The sequence below is a fragment of the Amia ocellicauda genome, chromosome 9 (genome assembly GCF_036373705.1).
Source record: "Amia ocellicauda isolate fAmiCal2 chromosome 9, fAmiCal2.hap1, whole genome shotgun sequence".
Lineage (NCBI taxonomy): Eukaryota > Metazoa > Chordata > Actinopteri > Amiiformes > Amiidae > Amia > Amia ocellicauda.
Genome location: NC_089858.1, coordinates 43364137 through 43383328, shown reverse-complemented (window position 1 = coordinate 43383328; position 19192 = coordinate 43364137). Strand labels below are relative to the sequence as shown.

General features: G+C 38.8%; 1 protein-coding gene across 1 annotated transcript in view; it reads right to left on the bottom strand.

Annotated features, from left to right (window-relative positions):
• sfrp1b (secreted frizzled-related protein 1b) overlaps positions 1 to 19192 on the bottom strand; it is a 41595-nt gene that overhangs the window by 19684 nt on the left and 2719 nt on the right. Inside the window, exon 2 of the mRNA XM_066714558.1 lies at positions 5207 to 5284. Within this exon, the coding sequence (XP_066570655.1) occupies positions 5207 to 5284 (78 nt within the window). The remainder of the gene's footprint in view (positions 1 to 5206; positions 5285 to 19192) is intronic.

Sequence of the window (19192 nt, the reverse complement as noted above, 5' to 3'; positions counted from 1 at the left end):
CACAACAATAAACAATCTGCCAATACACAATCAAAGATGGAAAATTAAACAATTGGGGAAGTGATCTCAACTTTCTCTGTAAATAGAAATAAATATAAAACAATATTATTATTATTATTATTATTATTATTATTATTATTATTATATAATAAAGGAATACAAAAAGATATACAACAGAAAATTAAACCATCTAGAATCGCTAATGGAAACACATTTAAAACTTCAAGGAAGAATTCAAAACATGCTAGCTGTCATTTTGTTTTGAAGCTTGTTAAGGATTTTAACCTTCAGTTAAAGAGAGAGAAAAAAAAAACCTCTCTCGCATTACCCACACTGGATGAATTAAAGTCACTTTTGCTGTAATACAAAATCAACAACAAAAACAAACAAACAAAATAAAATAGGTTTAACAATGTCAGGCAAAGCGAATGGAAAGCATCAGAACAACCACTGGAAGGAAGACAAGATTGTCATATCATAGCAATTCACCACCACAGTGGTGGGATAATATTCTCTTATGGACAATAGCTGCCTGAAACACTCCGCATAGATGATAGCATTCACAACAGCTTCTAGGCATCATACTCTCTTGTAACCAAGTTTTGAAATTGATAATTAAAAAGTGTTGTTTGTTTTATCAGACATTGCAAAGATTTGTTGTTAAAAGGTTAAAAGGGTTTGTAATCCCTATATCGAGATATTTGAAAGCACCTCTTCACTTTATTTAACTTCACCAAATATGTACAGCTCTGGAAAAAATTAAGAGACCACTTAACATTGATTTCTGAACTTGGAGTGGTCTCTTATTTTTTTCCCAGAGCTGTATATGTTTGTAATTTCATTAAAAACTAACAGCAAGAAGTGAATTTTGAGTTTCTCACTGTTGAAAAAAAATCAGCTGGAACATTGTAAAGCAGATTCCTTCAGATTATGCATGTCAATATTCAGTGACTCAGTTTACGATTTCTCTTATCATTGAAGTATGACAGTAACATATTTTCCCTTACTAGGGTGGAAAAAGAAAACCCTCTTATACAACTCTTAAACCCGTTGTTAATATCTATATATATATATATATATATATATATATATATATATATATATATATATATATATATATATATATATTTTATACCTGGAACAATGGCCAACCCACACCTTAATCTGATTCACTCTCCACTTGTTAACCACAAACAATTTTTTTTAAGTTTTTGTCATTCCTGTTCAACCAAACTGGCACTCTAAGCCTGAAAAATGACAGACTGTTTGTTTTCACAACACTTCCCTTTTGTTAAGGCTATGCTCCTGCGATCGAGCTTGATCTGTGCAATAAAAGCCTAATGTAGTCATCAATGTCAGCAGCAGCTGAACACCTGCCTGCATCCGTATAAATGTCAAGTGTAAGGAATTAGAAATTGCAACCGCTATTTCATTTAAATGTGTGCATGAGAATTCAAATGCTGCAACCATAGATGGGAAAGTTTAAGAGCACAGGGAGTTGCAAAGGTTAAGTTAAATACTAAATGAGTATTTCACAGAGGTTTTTACAAAAGAAAAAACAGATGACATGCCACAGGTTGACAATCAGTCCAGTCAAACCCTAAGAGAGATCAGGATAAATGAGTAGGAGGTACTAAATGGACTAGCAGAATTAAAAATCAACAAATTATCTGGGCCACATGGGATATTTCCAACAGTACTTAAAGAAATGAGGGAAATTATGTATAGGCTGCTAACTCAAATATTCCAAATGACACTTAGAAAAGGGGATGTGCCAACTGACTGGAAGACCGCAAATGTCATAACAATCCACAAGAAAGGGGACAAAACTGAGCCAGGAAATTACAGACCAATCAGTCTCACCTGCATCACTTGTAAAATGTTGGAAAAAATGATTAGACAGAAAATAGGAGCATCTTAATGAAAAACATATTCTTGGAGATAGTCAACATGGTTTTAGACGAGGCAGATCATGTCTCACTAATTTATTAGAATTTTTTGAACATGCAACTGCAGCTGTAGATCAGGTGAAAGCATATGATATGATATACTTAGATTTCCAAAAAGCTTTTCATAAGGTTCCACACCAAAGACTGATCCACAAATTGGAAGCTGTAGGCATTCAGGGTAATGTAAGTAGATGGATTATGAACTGGTTGATGTCTAGGAAACAGAGGGTGTCGATTAGAGGAGTTGCTTCTAACTGGAGTGAGGTTGTTAGTGGAGTTCCACAGGGATCAGTACTAGGGTCTTTGCTTTTTCTAATCTATATTAATGATCTGGACTCTGGGATAGTTAGCAAACTTGTCAAATTTGCAGATGATACTAAAATAGGTGGCTCAGCAGATACAATCTTGGCAGCACAGGCTATTCAGAGGGACTTAGATAATATTCTGATGTGGGTCGACACCTGGCAAATGAAATTAAATGTGGACAAGTGCAAGGTAATACATGCAGGTAACAAAAATGTCCACCATAATTACACTATGGAAGGTACGGATCTAGATGAAGTAATGCATGAGAAAGACTTAGGAGTCTATGTGGACTGCTCACTTTCTCCATCTAAGCAATGTGGGGAAGCAATAAAAAAGGCAAACAGAATGCTAGGGTATATTGTCAAAAGTGTAGAATTTAAAACAAGGGAAGTAATGTTAAGACTGTACAATGCGCAAGTTAGACCTCATCTGGAATACTGTGTGCAGTTCTAGGCACCACACTTCAAGAAGGATATTGCTGCTCTAGAGGCAGTTCAGAGGAGAGCAACCAGACTCATTCCAGGTCTGAAGGGAAAGTCCTACTCAGAGAGACTAAGGGAACTGAACCTTTTCACCCTTGGAACAGAGGAGACTACGTGGGGACTTGATCCAAGTCTTCAAAATCATGAAAGGCATCGATCACATCAAACCAGAGGAGCTTTTCCAGATCAGCAGGGACACACGCACCCGGGGACACAAATGGAAATTGGGCTTCAAGGCATTCAAAATGGAAAACAGGAGACGCTTTCTTTACACAGAGCGTAGTCACAATCTGGAATAAACTACCCAGCGATGTGGTAGTTTGGGAACATTTAAAAATAGACTGGATAGGATCCTTGGATCACTCAGTTATTAATGGACACCAAACGAGCATGATGGGTCGAATGGCCTCCTCTCATTTGTAAACTTTCTTATGTTCTTAAGTGTAACATCCAGCACGTACATTTGTTTTTAAATTAATTATTCAGCAAGTCTGTGTTACTTACCACCATGGAATGGACATCTACATTTTAGATGTCTACATTTAGAAGGGCACCTTGTGTGGATGGTCACCAGAGGAGCATGTGTTAACCTAACTTGTAACAGTTGCAGAAGTGGAACATTCAGAGCTCTCAGATCAGTGAAGAAAGTTATTCAAGTAAATCAAAATCACACGATTTCAAGCTAGTCCACATTTGCCAGCCATAATATTTGCATAGATATGTTGTCTGAGCAGTGGAAAATGCAAAGGGTGGGAGAGGGTACATGCTATGTGGACCAATGAGATGCCAGAGCTGGGCTCGAAACAAGGTCACTGAGGTCGAGACTAATGACCCCTACAAGGCCGTATCCGCTGTACCCCTCCAGACGATAGAGAAAATATTGTGGATTTTATGGCCTGTAGCAGCTGCCTTGGGGAAGCACAAGTACACCCTTTGAATTATACCTAATTCATTTGTCACAGGGAATTAGCCTTTTAACCTCCAATGTAGACCGTGACATGCATTTAGCAGGCTTAGAAATTCATAGGGTAGTTTTATGGCTGGCCGTTTCTCAGAGCTCATGTCAACGAGATGTATTGATTGCTGCGCAGCCTGCCTGCCTGCCAAATGATAGCCTTGAAACTCTGGTAAAGTAATGACCAGCTAGACTATTCAGAGGACTATTGAACTTTTCATAAGAAAAATAAAAGGCAGAGAGGTGGTACCAATATCTTTCAAATCTGTGTGCTCCCTTTAATGCATAAAGTATCATGTGTACATGTGTTCTCATTCATAAAAATGTCACTATGAATTCTGATGATTCCCTAAACCACAGATATTCCAGTATCCATAGTTTATAGACCATAGGCCAATAGCCAATAATGCTCTGTGCCTTGTTTATGCTTGAACTTTTCCTGGTGGGCTGATCATGTACAAATTTTATTAAGAAGCTTGAGCTACAGTTTTCCACTGAGTTGGAGATAGCAGGTGTTTTATATTGGGATAAAGTAAACCTGGTTTGAAGAAATTAATTGAATAAATATTTTTACATCCTACAGCGAGACTTAAAAAAACATGCTTAAGCGCTTTACATTTTCCTTCACCCACATCAGAATGATAGTTTGCAAATCTGTCAGATATACCATCCATGTGACTAGAATTAAGCCTCCTTTCCTCAAAGGGAATAATAGGGCATTAGGAGTTTGAATTGTGTTAATTCCCCTGATTTTCAGATGGAGCCTGTCTGTTTCAAGTTAGGAGGTTGACTGATTAACACAAACCTTAACTTTCAATGATTAAGCATGTCTGTGTTCTGCACATTAGATCAACCAAAGAAAGAAACTCATTATTACTCCTTTAAAGCAGCTACACTAAAAACCCAAGAATGTATAGGAGCCATCAGTGGGATAGGGTCTCATCTGAACCTATCAAAGCCTTTTGAAATACACAGCTTAAAGTCATGCTTTGAAAGGTAATGTAGTAGCTTGATGACTTTCTGCTTCATTAAAGAGACCACCAAGACTTGATCGTAAGCTTGTCTCATTTAGCAGTACAGATACAGTATACCAGGAATTATCGCCAAGATTACTTGCATTGTTGCAGTGTCCTTTGATTACATAAATGACTGCTTAAGGAGTCTAGGACCATAATCTGAGCAAAATGTCAATAAGTACTTTTAATTGGTTATAATAGAACTGTAGAAACATGTTCTCGACTCGTCAACCGTAACTGTTCAACCCAGGAGATGCACACACAGTGGTGAAACCACATAAATTAACAAAAGACTTCCAATAAGTTTAGATCCCCCACCTTCCGTTCAGACTGCACAGAAGACATGCTTTTGACAAAATGGGGCTCTGGGTGACATCGTGAATGGATACTTTTCCTCTGGCCATGCTGTAATTCATGTGCTACCATGCAAGGCAGGCCCAGTCTCTTAAGAAGCAGTTTCCTGGAATTAATCACTTGATTTTATGGAGGCTCTCTTACCGAACTCGCTGGCACACATGTGTTCCATGATGGCGTCCAGCTTCATTTCATTGTCACATGGAGGGCAGATGCCAGAGTCTGCAACACAAAAGGCAAGACCGGTTGTTAGAGAGAGTGAGGAATATCATGGAAAGTCAACACATTCTACCATTCTTCCACAAACTGCAATAGTGTGGTGTTGGTAAATTACTGCATTTGGGTTGTGGGTTTCACTTAACTCCTGTTGCTCCTTTTTCAACACTTTTTTCATACACTTAGACTTAACTGAATAGGGCACACTTCTCTCCTTGCTTTTTCTCCCACCACTAGCATTATCTTTACAATAACCAATATTATTATACTGTAACTTTTAATAGGAGTGCTATTATTGGAGCCTTCCTATAGAGTGAGCTTGTTGTAAGTAGCTGTGCACATGCGTTTCCCCTATTTCAAGTCCTTGCAGAAGGCTTTCTGAATGCATCAACACAGTAGCACAAAATACTGTGCAGAGCAGAGCGGTATTCTCCCATGTCACTCGGTATCAAACATTACAAGAAATGACTTGCATGTCTTGGCAGTACAAGTGTAGATGGCAGTGTAGATTGCTTGGACACACAACAGAAAACATGGCAGAGTAGAGGGGTAGGTTCACAACTGGCACACACTTTGGGAATATTATATCCTTCCAATGAAGTGCAATGCAATGCAAATGAAACCACTCCATATTGAGAAAGCTTAGACATGATGCAGCAGGTCTGAAGAACAGCACTGGAAGACTGATTGGACAGAACCAAGGGAAATGCAAATATTAAGTACAACAGAGACAATGTTCAGAGGATACAAATCCTAACTTTCCCCTTGTTTTTCGAACAACAGAATGCTTATGTGACCATTAATTTTCCTATGTTATCAGTTTTCTAAGACATTACATTAAAACGTATTTTTCTCTAGGCACAAAAAATGATTAAACTTCCACAGCAATGGAAATGTATGTATAACTCTGTCTACCCACGGTTTTAGAGGGTCTTGTTAAAACTAACATTCAAACAAAAAACATGAAAGAGTAAACTTTAAGGCCTGACGTCCCAATTCAATTCAGTCCACTGGTGTCTTGTATCATGAACATGTCAAAAGACCCCCAGCTGTGATTTAAGCAATGGAAATCAGAACATTATGTTTCATAATTTAAGAACTTGACAGTAAAATTACTGCCTTAACCAGAAAAAGACTGTAGAACATGGAAGAGTGACATCTGGTCAATGTAGAACTGAATTGGGGTATGAGCCATAGACATGCAGGGATGAATTTGAATGCTGAACCACTTTACTGGAATTGTTTGCCATGTAGAGCCAAGTTCACTTTTTTGAACACTTCTTGACCTAGAATCTATGGAAACAAAAGCATATTTCCATGAATACATGGCCACCTCTTTAATACAGCATGACCAGGCGATCATTCAAATGTGTTCTCATGCATTTTCTCTAAACAGCTCTTCAGATTCGGCAAGAAAGCCTGACACATAGTGTGAAATCAAACTTTATATCCTCCATAAAGTGCAAGCAAACACCATAACTCAGTTTCAGCAGTACATTCTGTTGATGGAGATTGCAGGAAAATCTTTTATTGTTGTTGTTGTGTTCATAAATGATGCAATTCTATTCATTTTAATTGCTGGCATTTCTACTTGATAGTCATAATAAATAATAATTTTGATCAGAAGGGCTGCTGCTTCAGAGTCAAACAACAGAATTTTGGATTAAAATGTATCTGAAGTACAGTGTGCAAAGAAGTTTGTTAGTTTGCTCATGGTAACATACACAGTGAATTGCTGGAGTGAATCAATGGCAGCCCCAGGGCCTGGACTGGGAACCTGTTGGTAGGAAGCTCCCTTTATCTTAACTTCAGGGCCATTTAGCTTCATGGTAAATGAAGGATGCATGTAAGATGCAAGTTTACCAACACTGCCTTCCAGTTACAGTGGCTCTCAAAAGTATTCACCCCCCTTGGACATTTCCACATTTCAGTGTGTTACAGCATGAAATCAGAATGGATTTAATCAGGAGTTTTTGCCACAGATCAACACAGAAAATGTCCATAATGTCAAAGTGAAAAATATAATCTGCAAATTGTTCTAAATGAATTACAAAAACAAAACAGAAAATAATTGAATGCATAAGTAATCACCCCCTTTGCTATGACACACCTTATTGAGCTATGGTGAAACCAATTGTCTTTAGAAGACACATAATTAGCTGAATGGAGTCCAGCTCTGTGCAATGAAGGTGTGTCACGTGATTTCTGGTTAAATACACCTGTCTCTGGGAGGTTCCACAGTTGGTTAGTACAATTCCTAACAAAACTACATCATGAAGACGAAGGAACATTCAGTGTAAATCCGGAATAAGGTTCTTCAAAAGCACCAATCAGGGATAGGATACAAGAACATTTCAAAGGCATTGAGTATCCCCTGAAGAACAGTAATGTCCATTATTAAGAAATGGAGAGAATGTCACAACTTTGGATCTGCCTAGATCAGGCCGTCCTCAAGAACTGAATATCCAGGTGAGAAGGGCACTTGTCAGTAATGCCAGCAAGAGGCCTATGGCATCTCTAAAGGAGTTACAGTCTTCCACGGCTGAGCTGGGAGACACTATGCATACTGCAACAATATTTATTTTTATTTATTTATTTATTTATTTATTTCTTGGCAGACGCCCTTATCCAGTGCGACTTACAACATAAGTGCAAAACAAAGTGCAAAAATACAGTTAAGTAAAAGGCATCAATCATTACAAATAAAACAAGTAAACAAGTAAAACATAGCAATTCAAAATATAATACATTTTACAAATTCCAAGTTACAATTTACACAGGCAAGTACAGTAAGTGAGGTCCTACATCCTGGACAGTAAAAGCTAAGTGCTGTCAAGATGTAGGGTCACAGTCAAGGTCTACAGGAAAGGGAGCAAGGAGGAAAACAAAATCGGAGCGGAGCAGTGGAGTAGCGTATGTGAATCATGGCAGAGAGAATACCAAACGAGCCGCAGAGTTCTGGATGAGCTGGAGCGGGCGGGTAGTAGTTGCAGGCAGGCCGGCCAGGAGGGAGTTGCAGTAGTCCAGCCGGGAGAGGACCAGTGACTGGACGAGAAGCTGAGTCGAGTAGTCGGTGAGGAAGGGATGGATCCGGCGTATGTTGCTCAGGAAGAATCTACAGGTGCGTGTCAGCATGGTGATGTGCTGGGTGTAGGAGAGCACAGGATCGAGGGTGACTCCTAGATTTTTAGCCGAAGAAGAAGGAGAGAGTGTGGTGGATTCCAAGGGGATCGAGATGGGGAGGTCAGCAGAAGGTGAGGAAGAGTGGGGGAAAAACAGGAGATCCGATTTGGAGAGGTTGAGTTTGAGGTGGTGTGAGTGCATCCAGGCGGAAATGGCAGACAAGCAGGAAGAGATGCGAGAGGGGATGAGAGGGTCGGAAGAGGGAAGTGTAGGAAGTGTAGGAGAAACCATGGGATGCGATGAGGGGGCCCATGGAGCGAGTGTAGAGAGAGAACAGGAGCGGGCCCAGGACGGAGCCTTGGGGGAACGCCTGTGAGGAGAGGTTGGGGAGTGGATGAGGAGCCTTGCCATGTCAATTGGTAGGACCGGTCGCTGAGGTAGGAGGAGAACCAGGTGAGAGCAGTCCCAGAGATTCCGAGGTCAGGAGACAGGATAGGAGGATGGAGTGATCAACAGTGTCAAATGCTGCGGAGAGGTCAAGGAGGATTGCAGGATTGAGCCGGATTGCAGAGGATCAAGGAGTGAGTGTTGGGACAGAAAGTCAGAGAGCTGACAGTGGACCGCCCACTCGCGAGTCTTTGAGAGGAAGGGGAGTAGGGAGACAGGGGGGTAGTTCTGAGGAGAGGTGGCGTCGAGGGTTAGTTTGAGCAGCTTGCTTAAATGCAGAGGGGAAACAGCTGGAGAGGAGTGAGGAGTTGAGGTGGGAGGAGATGAAGGGGAGAAGATCAGGAACGGTCGCTTGGAAGAGGCGAGAAGGGAGAGGGTCCAGGGCACATGTTGTAGGTTTGTGACGTAGGAGGAGAGCAGAAACTTCAGCATCTGAGAGAGGTGAGAATGAAGAAAAAGAAGCTTGATCGGTGGGAGGTTTGGGTGTGATGGGAGAGGAGGGTGGAGTATTGAAGAGCCTGCGGATGTCTGCAATCTTGGAGGAGAAAAAGGAGGTGAAATCATCAGCAGTGAGAGATGAGGGAGGAGGAGGGGGAGGGGGGGCAAGGAGGGAGGAGAAGGTGGAGAAGAGTTTGCGGGGCTGGTTGACAATGGGTTCAAAGAGTGATTGGAAGTAAGACTTCTTGGCTGAGGTGAGTGAGGAGGAGAATGTGGACAGTAGAGAGCGGTAGACTTCTAGGGCAGCTGGGAGTTTGGTCCTTTTCCACTTCTATTCGGCGGCATGCAGACTAGTTCGTGTTGAGCGGAGAACAGCAGAGAGCCAAGGCTGAGGAGGGGAGGGACGGGCAGGACGAGATGTGAGAGAACAATAGCCCGGGTGCTTCACAAAAGTGTCCTTTATGGGAGAGTGGCAAAGCGAAAACCTTTGTTGAAAAAACTCACATCAAATCTCAGCTAGTTTGCCAGAAGGCATGTGGGAGACTCTGAGACTAAGTGGAGGAAGATTAAATGGTCTGATGAGACCAAAATAGAGCTTTTTGGCCTCAACACTAAGTGATATGTTTGGCACAAGCCTAACAGCGCACATCATCCTGAGAACACCATTACCGTGAAGCATGGTGGTGGCAGCATCATGCTATGGGGATGCTTCTCTGCATCAGGACCTTGTAAAGATAGAGGGCAAAATGGATGCAGCAAAGTACAGAGAAATCCTGGAAGAAAACCTGCTGAAGTCTGCAAGAGACCTGGGATTCATCTTCCAGCAGGACAATGATCCCAAACATACAGCCAAAGCCACACTGGAGTGGCTTAAAATCTAAAAGTTCAATATCCTGGAGTGGCCCAGTCAAAGCCTGGACCTCAATCCAACTGAGAATCCATTCTGATTTCATGTTGTAACACAATGAATTGTGCAAAAGTCCAGAGGGGTGAATACTTTTGAGAGCCACTGTAAGCAGCACCTTTATGCAACAACTATAGAAAAGATACAATCAGAGTAGCATAATTAAATGACTCACAACCCCTGTAATGAAATGCATTGGATGGTCCAGTATATAGGGAATCATATGTCCCAGTGGCTGCAAGTAATAATGCTAAATGTTTAACTGAAAAAGGCAACAATTTCGTAGCAATGACTGGTAAGGCAGTGACCTGACCTTGCAGAGGAATTTTGCTTTTTATTTTTTATTGGACCATCATAATTAACATTGTGACCTACAGTAAGTCAACAGCCCACTATCTGGCAGATTAGCAAAGCAGCTATGTTTTATCTTAAAAGGAGCAGCATTTCCCAATCTGGTTATAAAGCTGACAGGCTCTCTTAACCAACACTAATGCCTCTCTAAAACAAAAGAATGCATACTCTACAATTTCCTGGATATAAGGACCACAGGGTGAATTCTAAGACACCAACGGACCAATGTTTTGAAATCCGTCAACTTCTTTTGGGAACAAAAACAAAAAAGTTCTCAAAATTATTTATTAAACAATCTCCCTGTGCCTGACTGCCCTGCAATACACAGCACATTCAACATGAACAGTATAATTCAGTGGACGCGATTATGAACACACATCTTGTTGGGTCATTGGTCTTGTGATGTCTTTTACGGACTCATATCCTGTTTGTCTTTAGTTTGTCTATTAACAGATGCTCTTTATCAGTATGACTTACAGTTTTCACAAGAAACATTAAAAGCATTACAGAGTGTGGTAAATACAATCAGTGCAAAATACAAAATACAATAGTATACATCTTAGTACAAATGAGCTAACAGACATAGGTACATGCTAATGGAATGGGTGTTTTTTTTGTGGTCTATATAAGTCTTTGGGATTTTGAGTCCACATTTTGTAGCATACCTGGTCTGGATTCAATTTGAGTATGTCCCATGCTCTCTTCATTGTAAACTATATGCTACAGAGCGAGAGACTTCCACAGAGACTTCAAGGGCTGTAAAATATCCATAATCTCATGGATGGTCATACATGCAATATAACAGCCAAATACCATTCAATGTACCATACTTGCAACTGTAACTGTAAAAATTTGCCTATTTAACTACCACATGCACCACTATTTGAGCTCATGACCTCTGGTACAATCTATGTCAGGGAAGGCTTGTCCCAATACTTTTCTTTTTTAAACTGGTGATTATACACTCACCTAAAGGATTATTAGGAACACCATACTAATACTGTGTTTGACCCCCTTTCACCTTCAGAACTGCCTTAATTCTACATGGCATTGATTCAACAAGGTGCTGAAAGCATTCTTTAGAAATGTTGGCCCATATTGATAGGATAGCATCTTGCAGTTGATGGAGATTTGTGGGATGCACATCCAGGGCACGAAGCTCCCGTTCCACCACATCCCAAAGATGCTCTATTGGGTTGAGATCTGGTGACTGTGGGGGCCAGTTTAGTACAGTGAACTCATTGTCATGTTCAAGAAACCAATTTGAAATGATTCGACCTTTGTGACATGGTGCATTATCCTGCTGGAAGGAGCCATCAGAGGATGGGTACATGGTGGTCATAAAGGGATGGACATGGTCAGAAACAATGCTCAGGTAGGCCGTGGCATTTAAACGATGCCCAATTGGCACTAAGGGGCCTAAAGTGTGCCAAGAAAACATCCCTCACACCATTACACCACCACCACCAGCCTGCACAGTGGTAACAAGGCATGATGGATCCATGTTCTCATTCTGTTTACGCCAAATTCTGACTCTACCATCTGAATGTCTCAACAGAAATCGAGACTCATCAGACCAGGCAACATTTTTCCAGTCTTCAACTGTTCAATTTTGGTGAGCTTGTCCAAATTGTAGCCTCTTTTTCCTATTTGTAGTGGAGATGAGTGGTACCCGGTGGGGTCTTCTGCTGTTGTAGCCCATCCGCCTCAAGGTTGTACGTGTTGTGGCTTCACAAATGCTTTGCTGCATACCTCGGTTGTAACGAGTGGTTATTTCAGTCAAAGTTGCTCTTCTATCAGCTTGAATCAGTTGGCCCATTCTCCTCTGACCTCTAGCGTCAACAAGGCATTTTCGCCCACAGGACTGCCGCATACTGGATGTTTTTCCCTTTTCACACCATTCTTTGTAAACCCTAGAAATGGTTGTGCGTGAAAATCCCAGTAACTGAGCAGATTGTGAAATACTCAGACCGGCCCGTCTGGCACCAACAACCATGCTCAAAATTGCTTAAATCACCTTTCTTTCCCATTCAGACATTCAGTTTGGAGTTCAGGAGATTGTCTTGACCAGGACCACACCCCTAAATGCATTGAAGCAACTGCCATGTGATTGGTTGGTTAGAAAATTGCATTAATGAGAAATTGAACAGGTGTTCCTAATAATCCTTTAGGTGAGTGTATTTTTCTTTTGTTTTTAAATATCCAGCACAGACAGAAAGCTGCAACTCATTTTTTTTTTCTTCAGCATTAGGACAGAATAAAGCAAATGAACAAATCAAATTATGTTAATGTTAATGTTTTTTTCCTGAAAAGAAGCAAATCAAATATGAATTTCAGCATTTGATAGGAGGAGGGGGGATAATTAAAGTTAAAAACAAGAGATTAAGATCTATTGCTTATGTTTCTCTAAAATAAAATTCAGTTCGGCCTCCTATGAAAAGCAAAGTAAAAAGGCTTCTGAAATGCACATTTATGTTTCTCCTTTTTTGGGGGTGGGGGGGGACTGGGTCTGCTTATCTCTATTGTATTATTACCATTATTTAATCTGGGAAGGGCATGCATAATTAGTGTGTGTACTCAGCCATGCTTAACTGTAATTTCACCCCAGTGTACATTGGTACATTTGTCAAGGGAATGGTTTGCCAAACAAGATGTTGGAACCTGACAGGTGACATAAATAGCATAAGGTTTTACATCTAATTCATGCCTTGGGCAAAACACAAAAATCACACTCCTCAGTAAGGGAAATGCAGGGAATGGCAAACTTTACAGTCAGGGGTTAAAGGGTGCAGGGCAACTGAGAGTAATGTCACACAGAATTATTACATAGACTACTAAAGCAACTGAATGCTTCAGATGTTGGACACTATCATTCTTAATCATTAAAAGCTAGAATCAAGACCACCATAAAGCAAACAAATTACATATAATGCTAAAATTATAAAGGAAATAAAATGGTCATAATTCCTGCCGTAGTGTTCAGTCGACCTTTATGACAAGGGACTTGTAAACAAGAGGTTTACAGTTGACACACTGGCTCAGCATTGATTAGTTACTCTGAGCCAGTCAATGAGACAAAAAGTCCTATTGCAAGTGACTTGGCAGTTAATTTGCTTATCTCTGTAAATTGCTTTGAATAACAATTACTAATTTAAAAATGAATTAGATAAAAACTACTAATAACAAACTATTATTAACTTTTGCTAATATATATGGTTTTCTAATATGTGTCCCTCTGCTTCAGGTACAATGGGTTTGACAGTATTTCATTTGATATAAGGAGCTCATACAATCCCAAGAGACTTATGTAGTAAAAGGGAAACAGTTAATTTTGACCTAGACTTGCTTGACTAAGGGAATGAAGTCCTGGCCATGAGGATGAAGCCATCGAAATCTCCCTCAAGATGGAATAAGCGAAGGAGCTGCTGCAAAGGTGGTGTTTGTTGAGTTACAGGAGGAATGCAAAGCACTGAATCCTGGGAAAGTGAGTTGTGGGGGTTGAAATCCAGCTTCGTTTCTCTTGGAGAAATCACACTTCCTGTGATTTGGACACATGGAGGTGTCAGCTTGGAGCTTAGGGAAGGTGATATGCATTCTTGAATACTTGAGCGTGATAGAATCTGTACATATGTTGATATCGTGGGGAAAGAGCTGACAAGTAAAGTAGTAAAACAAGGCATGACTTTATTTTGATGTTACCCAACACCTACATACAGATATTATTAATCAATGTCAGAATCAAATCCTCATGCTGGCCTGCGTGTAGGTGGCAATAACCACATGCTGGAAATTTCCCATTGGGTTACTCAATCTTAGCAGACTGGAGGAGGCCAGATCTCACTGTGACCTCTCTTCCTCTAATGAAGCCAAAGTGTGCCGTTTTGGCAGTTTACATGCAACACATCTTGGTTCCTTTTGTTACTAGCTGAAATCAAACCTGACAAATGCAAACTGCAAACCCAGTTCTTGACGCAGTGTGCCTGATCAAGACCTACATGTTCAGACTACACATGTATTCTCCTCCGGCTATGACTACACAGTTGGCTCAGAGTTCTTTTTATTGTATTTTCTATAAATACAATGTGCAATATTAGCTGGGAAAATGCTCAATTAAATGTATCAATTAATTAATTTGCTAGCATTTTATATTCATATTTGTGCACTTTTTGCAAGTGGTGTCAATGCTTTCCTATAAATGCAGCATGCCTCAATATAGGATCTTAATCCCAAAATTCAGCTTTTCCTAACCAAACTAAGCCTGTTATTTCTGTAATTAATTCTTGATTAAGATTCCTTGGTACATTTCTTGGAATTATGAGTCAAATCATTGGAGCAGATTTATAACCTTTGTAACAAGACCAAATTCTAAAAGAAAATTGTTCCATGTAATCCATTTAGGTATGTATTTCTTTCATTTGAATCACTGGATTAAAGTTCAAATGCCTGACATTTAATACTCTAGAACAGTTTTTTTTTTCCATTATTAATCAGCACTGTGGGAAGGAATGAGGGAAACTGATTGATCTATTTAGTTATAGAGATACAAATAAAAAAAACAAAAATATATTCATGTGAAGAATAGTCTTCTCTCTGTATGTCAGTTTTCCTCATATCTGTGACACTTTTATAGAAACAATACCATGGGCAGAAGTATTAGTACATTTATTCTGTTGGGTGGCCATTTGGCCTGGGGTTAAATAGATTCCACAGGTAATCTACAGCTACAGATATGTTTGAGATATGTTGTAGCCTACACGGCAGTCCCTCGAATAAAATAATCATGTCAAATAATAGCGACAGTTCTAGGTGTTGAAATAAACTTTTTATGACTACAAACTGATAGTTCTTCTGGAAAAATAGGGTGATGGGGCCATCGAATGTGCATAAAATGTTGGGATTTTTATAATTTGTCGTGACTTTTATTATTTTCTCCATTGACTTCCAGCAAAGCAGCTCCAGAGTTAGCACCCCTGTGACCTCATGGCATATTTTTCACTTTCTGATTTCTGGTACATAGAATGAGCTGGACATGAAAAACTCCACAGAATATGTTTCTACTTATAGGATAACCTGAGAAATTATGGATTTTCGTTTTTTTTTTTTAATGGAGTTCTCCTTTAATTAATGAGAGTCAACCAGAGAAAACATTACTGTGTGCTAATCTTGAAATGTAAAACGTTTTTTTTTTTGTTTTTTTTGAGAACTTCAAAGGTTAATGGTTTAGAATGGGACCTATTAAGGTTGATCACATGTAGCTGCCAATCACCTCATTATTATTGAAATGAAAAGTGTCTGGAAGTAACAGCTTTGGGTTGCAAAGCAACGCAAACTCAAGCTGAGAGATAATCACAACAGTACTTTGGTGTGGATTCCCTGGTTGTCAGGGAAACCAGGGCATAGCATGGAGTTGGTAAACTAGTTTTAAATTACTTGGTAAATTAGTTTTAAAATGATCTGACTTCAGTACTGGTTTCCTGTACTAGAGAAAAAACTGGTAACCGCTTGTATCAGTAACACTGGTATATTTCAAGCAATTTTAAGAGGGCTGTAGCTAAAATGCTACTACTACTGATAAGAAAAAAGGATGATGTATTCATATTTTCTCAAATTTTTAATTGGAAAAATTGGAAATGAATTTGTGGAAATAGTATAAATGTATATTTCAGTTAAGGTACTCATAGCCACATTCTCCTCTATCGATACCACAACCTTCCCTTTAATTTGTGCTTGGAAAGGAACATATAGTTTAATTAAGCTGTTCCAGTTTTGACGTGTCTTCATTATGTGAGGCATTGGCTATGCGATGCATTGGCTAAGCCAGGTGGAATTACACACAGGTAAAAAATCACTAAATCTTTTCTGGTTTCCATAAATGAACACTCACTTATTTCTCACTTGCCTAATCCACACTTTTACAAATACCTGAGAGTTTTCATTTTCCAGCTCTATATATTAATACATAAATAAATATTATTATATAAAGTAGTGTTGAGAACATTGATTACTTGTAAGACTTGTGCTATGGCCAAGAAAACATGAAAGCATTTAACAAGCACTGATAACATGTGAAAACAGGTGTTATCTAGTAACAGGAACACTGTGTGGTCCTGACAGAAACAGTTTTATGTGCGCTTTTGGGAAACCACTCGAAAGGGTCACATTATTTCAAGACTGTTCCTCTTAATATTACAGGGGTGAAGTGAAGATTTTAATGAATCAGCTTAAAACAGACACTAGTAGACACACACAAGCACATACACAGTCACTAATGATGGAGCCTATATTTTAACAAGTTATTTATGTGTAATAGGGCATTTGCAAGTTTAGCTACATCAGTGCCCCGTTTAACTCAACGGCACCTATGGTGAAAAGTAACATCATTATTATTTTAAAAGCTTTGGCAAGCCCCGATAGAGAAACTAAGCACTAAATGAACTGCAGTCATAGCAGAATATGTATACATAACTACTACTGCCAAAAGGACGCACTGGTTTAAATTGATTATTCCTTTTGGTCCTGTGTTCCTTTGTCATCAGAAGAATAAGCAATGCATTATGGATTAAGTCAGAATATCTGTGTTCCTCAGTTGTGTATCCTTTTAGTTTCCTTGACTAATGCACTTGAAGAGTTCAAAATACTGATACTGATTGTAAATGAAGAATAACATTAGCTGTAAAAACCCACGCACCATTAGGATAGTTTAAAAGATTTTAGAAAATTATGAATTTTGATCGCTTTTTCTGCTCATTTGCTTTGTCCCTCTTATTTCTACATATGCCAAGACCAATATATAAGGCTTACAGATTATTATGCATTCTGTACACATTGATCCTTAGCTCAGATTCTTTCCTTTGTCCTAAAATTGTAATTTTTTTAGCAATTCATATAATTTCAAAAGACAACTCATTGCCAATTTATTTAAAAGAATGTAGCATGTTATACAGACTAAGGGCCAGATTAAAATCAAAACTTTGACCCATCCACTAATAGAAAACTACAGAATTGTACTCAGTTGCAGCTTCATTTTTTGTAAGATGACACTTTCTTCTAATCATAAATGTAACCGCGAGTGGGTCAAAGTTTTGATTTAATCAGGCCCTAATTCTGGACAAAGTGAAACAGAAAATATAATTCAGAAGCACTGTTAGTTTTTTTCTTAATTTTGTAAAGCGAGTATACTAAAACGCTCTGATGCTACAGCCGAAATGTTGATCTTTCTTAATTACTCACCTTTATTAAGCATATTGGTAGAAACCAAATAAATCGTAGAAAATTGTTAAAATAATTTAAATAAACCAAAAAATAATGGATTCAAACCAATATACTGTACTATATAAATATTATAAAACTATTATACAAAAGTTTTTGCTAAACCTTTTGTGAAGACATCATAATAGTAATCTGTCATGTGCATTAATTGTAGTTATTAAATAGGTTTCGTAATTATTGGTTGAGGTTTAGAATTGGTCTGAAATTGCTACTAGGTGCTGCATTGCAGTTGATCATAACCAATATTACAAAATATCCAACAGTGATGCTTAGATTACATATAGAAAATAAAATGTGGCATTAAATACTCTGAAATTAAGTGTTGTTTATGGTTTTAGACTTTGTTGGGATTTGCTCTTGGAAATTCCCTCTGAATTTATGAAAGCACTAATCTGACGCCCTTTATTTTCCATGTTAAAAAAAAAGGCTTTCAACTAAGAACTTCTTTGCTTCAATTCCAGAAAGCAATTCAGAAAACAAGAAAGTGAAATGCAGTTCACGTTATGAGTTCAGGATTCAGCCACAGGAGACTTTCCATTGTTTTTATTGGTTCCCCCCCACAAAAATGCTTTTAACATTAATCTGACAAACAAAATAGAGGTACTTGTCTCTGAACTCTCAAAAAGTTGAATTTTTCCTTTTTAGAAAATAAATATAGTGGAAACCTTATTTTGGCTTGTTTTATTATCAATTTCTTCCCTATACACAGTACTATGATCTCTTCAGATTCTTGCTAACAAATAGAATGATTTGTTTCAATACTTTTTTTTTTTTTCTGCAGAGAGAATTCGGTTTACATCACTCGACTTATATATAGAACTAGGGTTTCCAAAACTGGGAGAAAATTCCAGGCCTAGATTTTTGGAGTTTAAAATTCATAAACCCGGGGTCCCGGGCTTGAAGCCAAATTATTTCATAGGCATATAAATGGAAAAAATAATCATTATGGAAACAAAATTAAATAAATAAAAAAACATTAAGCTCACTCTGAACTTTTCCGATTGCGCCTCTCTCTCTCTCTCTCTCAAATGTCATTATACAATGCTTTCAGCACACTTGTCACACACTGTTAGACACATCTGTGGAGCTGAAATTAAACACAAACTCAGTTATAATGCATTATTATTATGTATTTACTTATTAACATAGTTATTATGTATTGATCATTTGTATAAACTGAAGTGACCTTGTAGAGCCCCCATCTGTTTGCAATATCTTGTTTGCATACGTTTTGCATTTGGCTGATTGGTCATGTACTTCTTGTGGGTAGTAGAACCAAACCGAGCTTGGACCGGAACATTTTTTTTGAACTCCTCGTATTTTGCAACAGTGGTCAGTTATATTGTTGGTTTTGCCGACAGGTTACTGAATGAACATCAGCC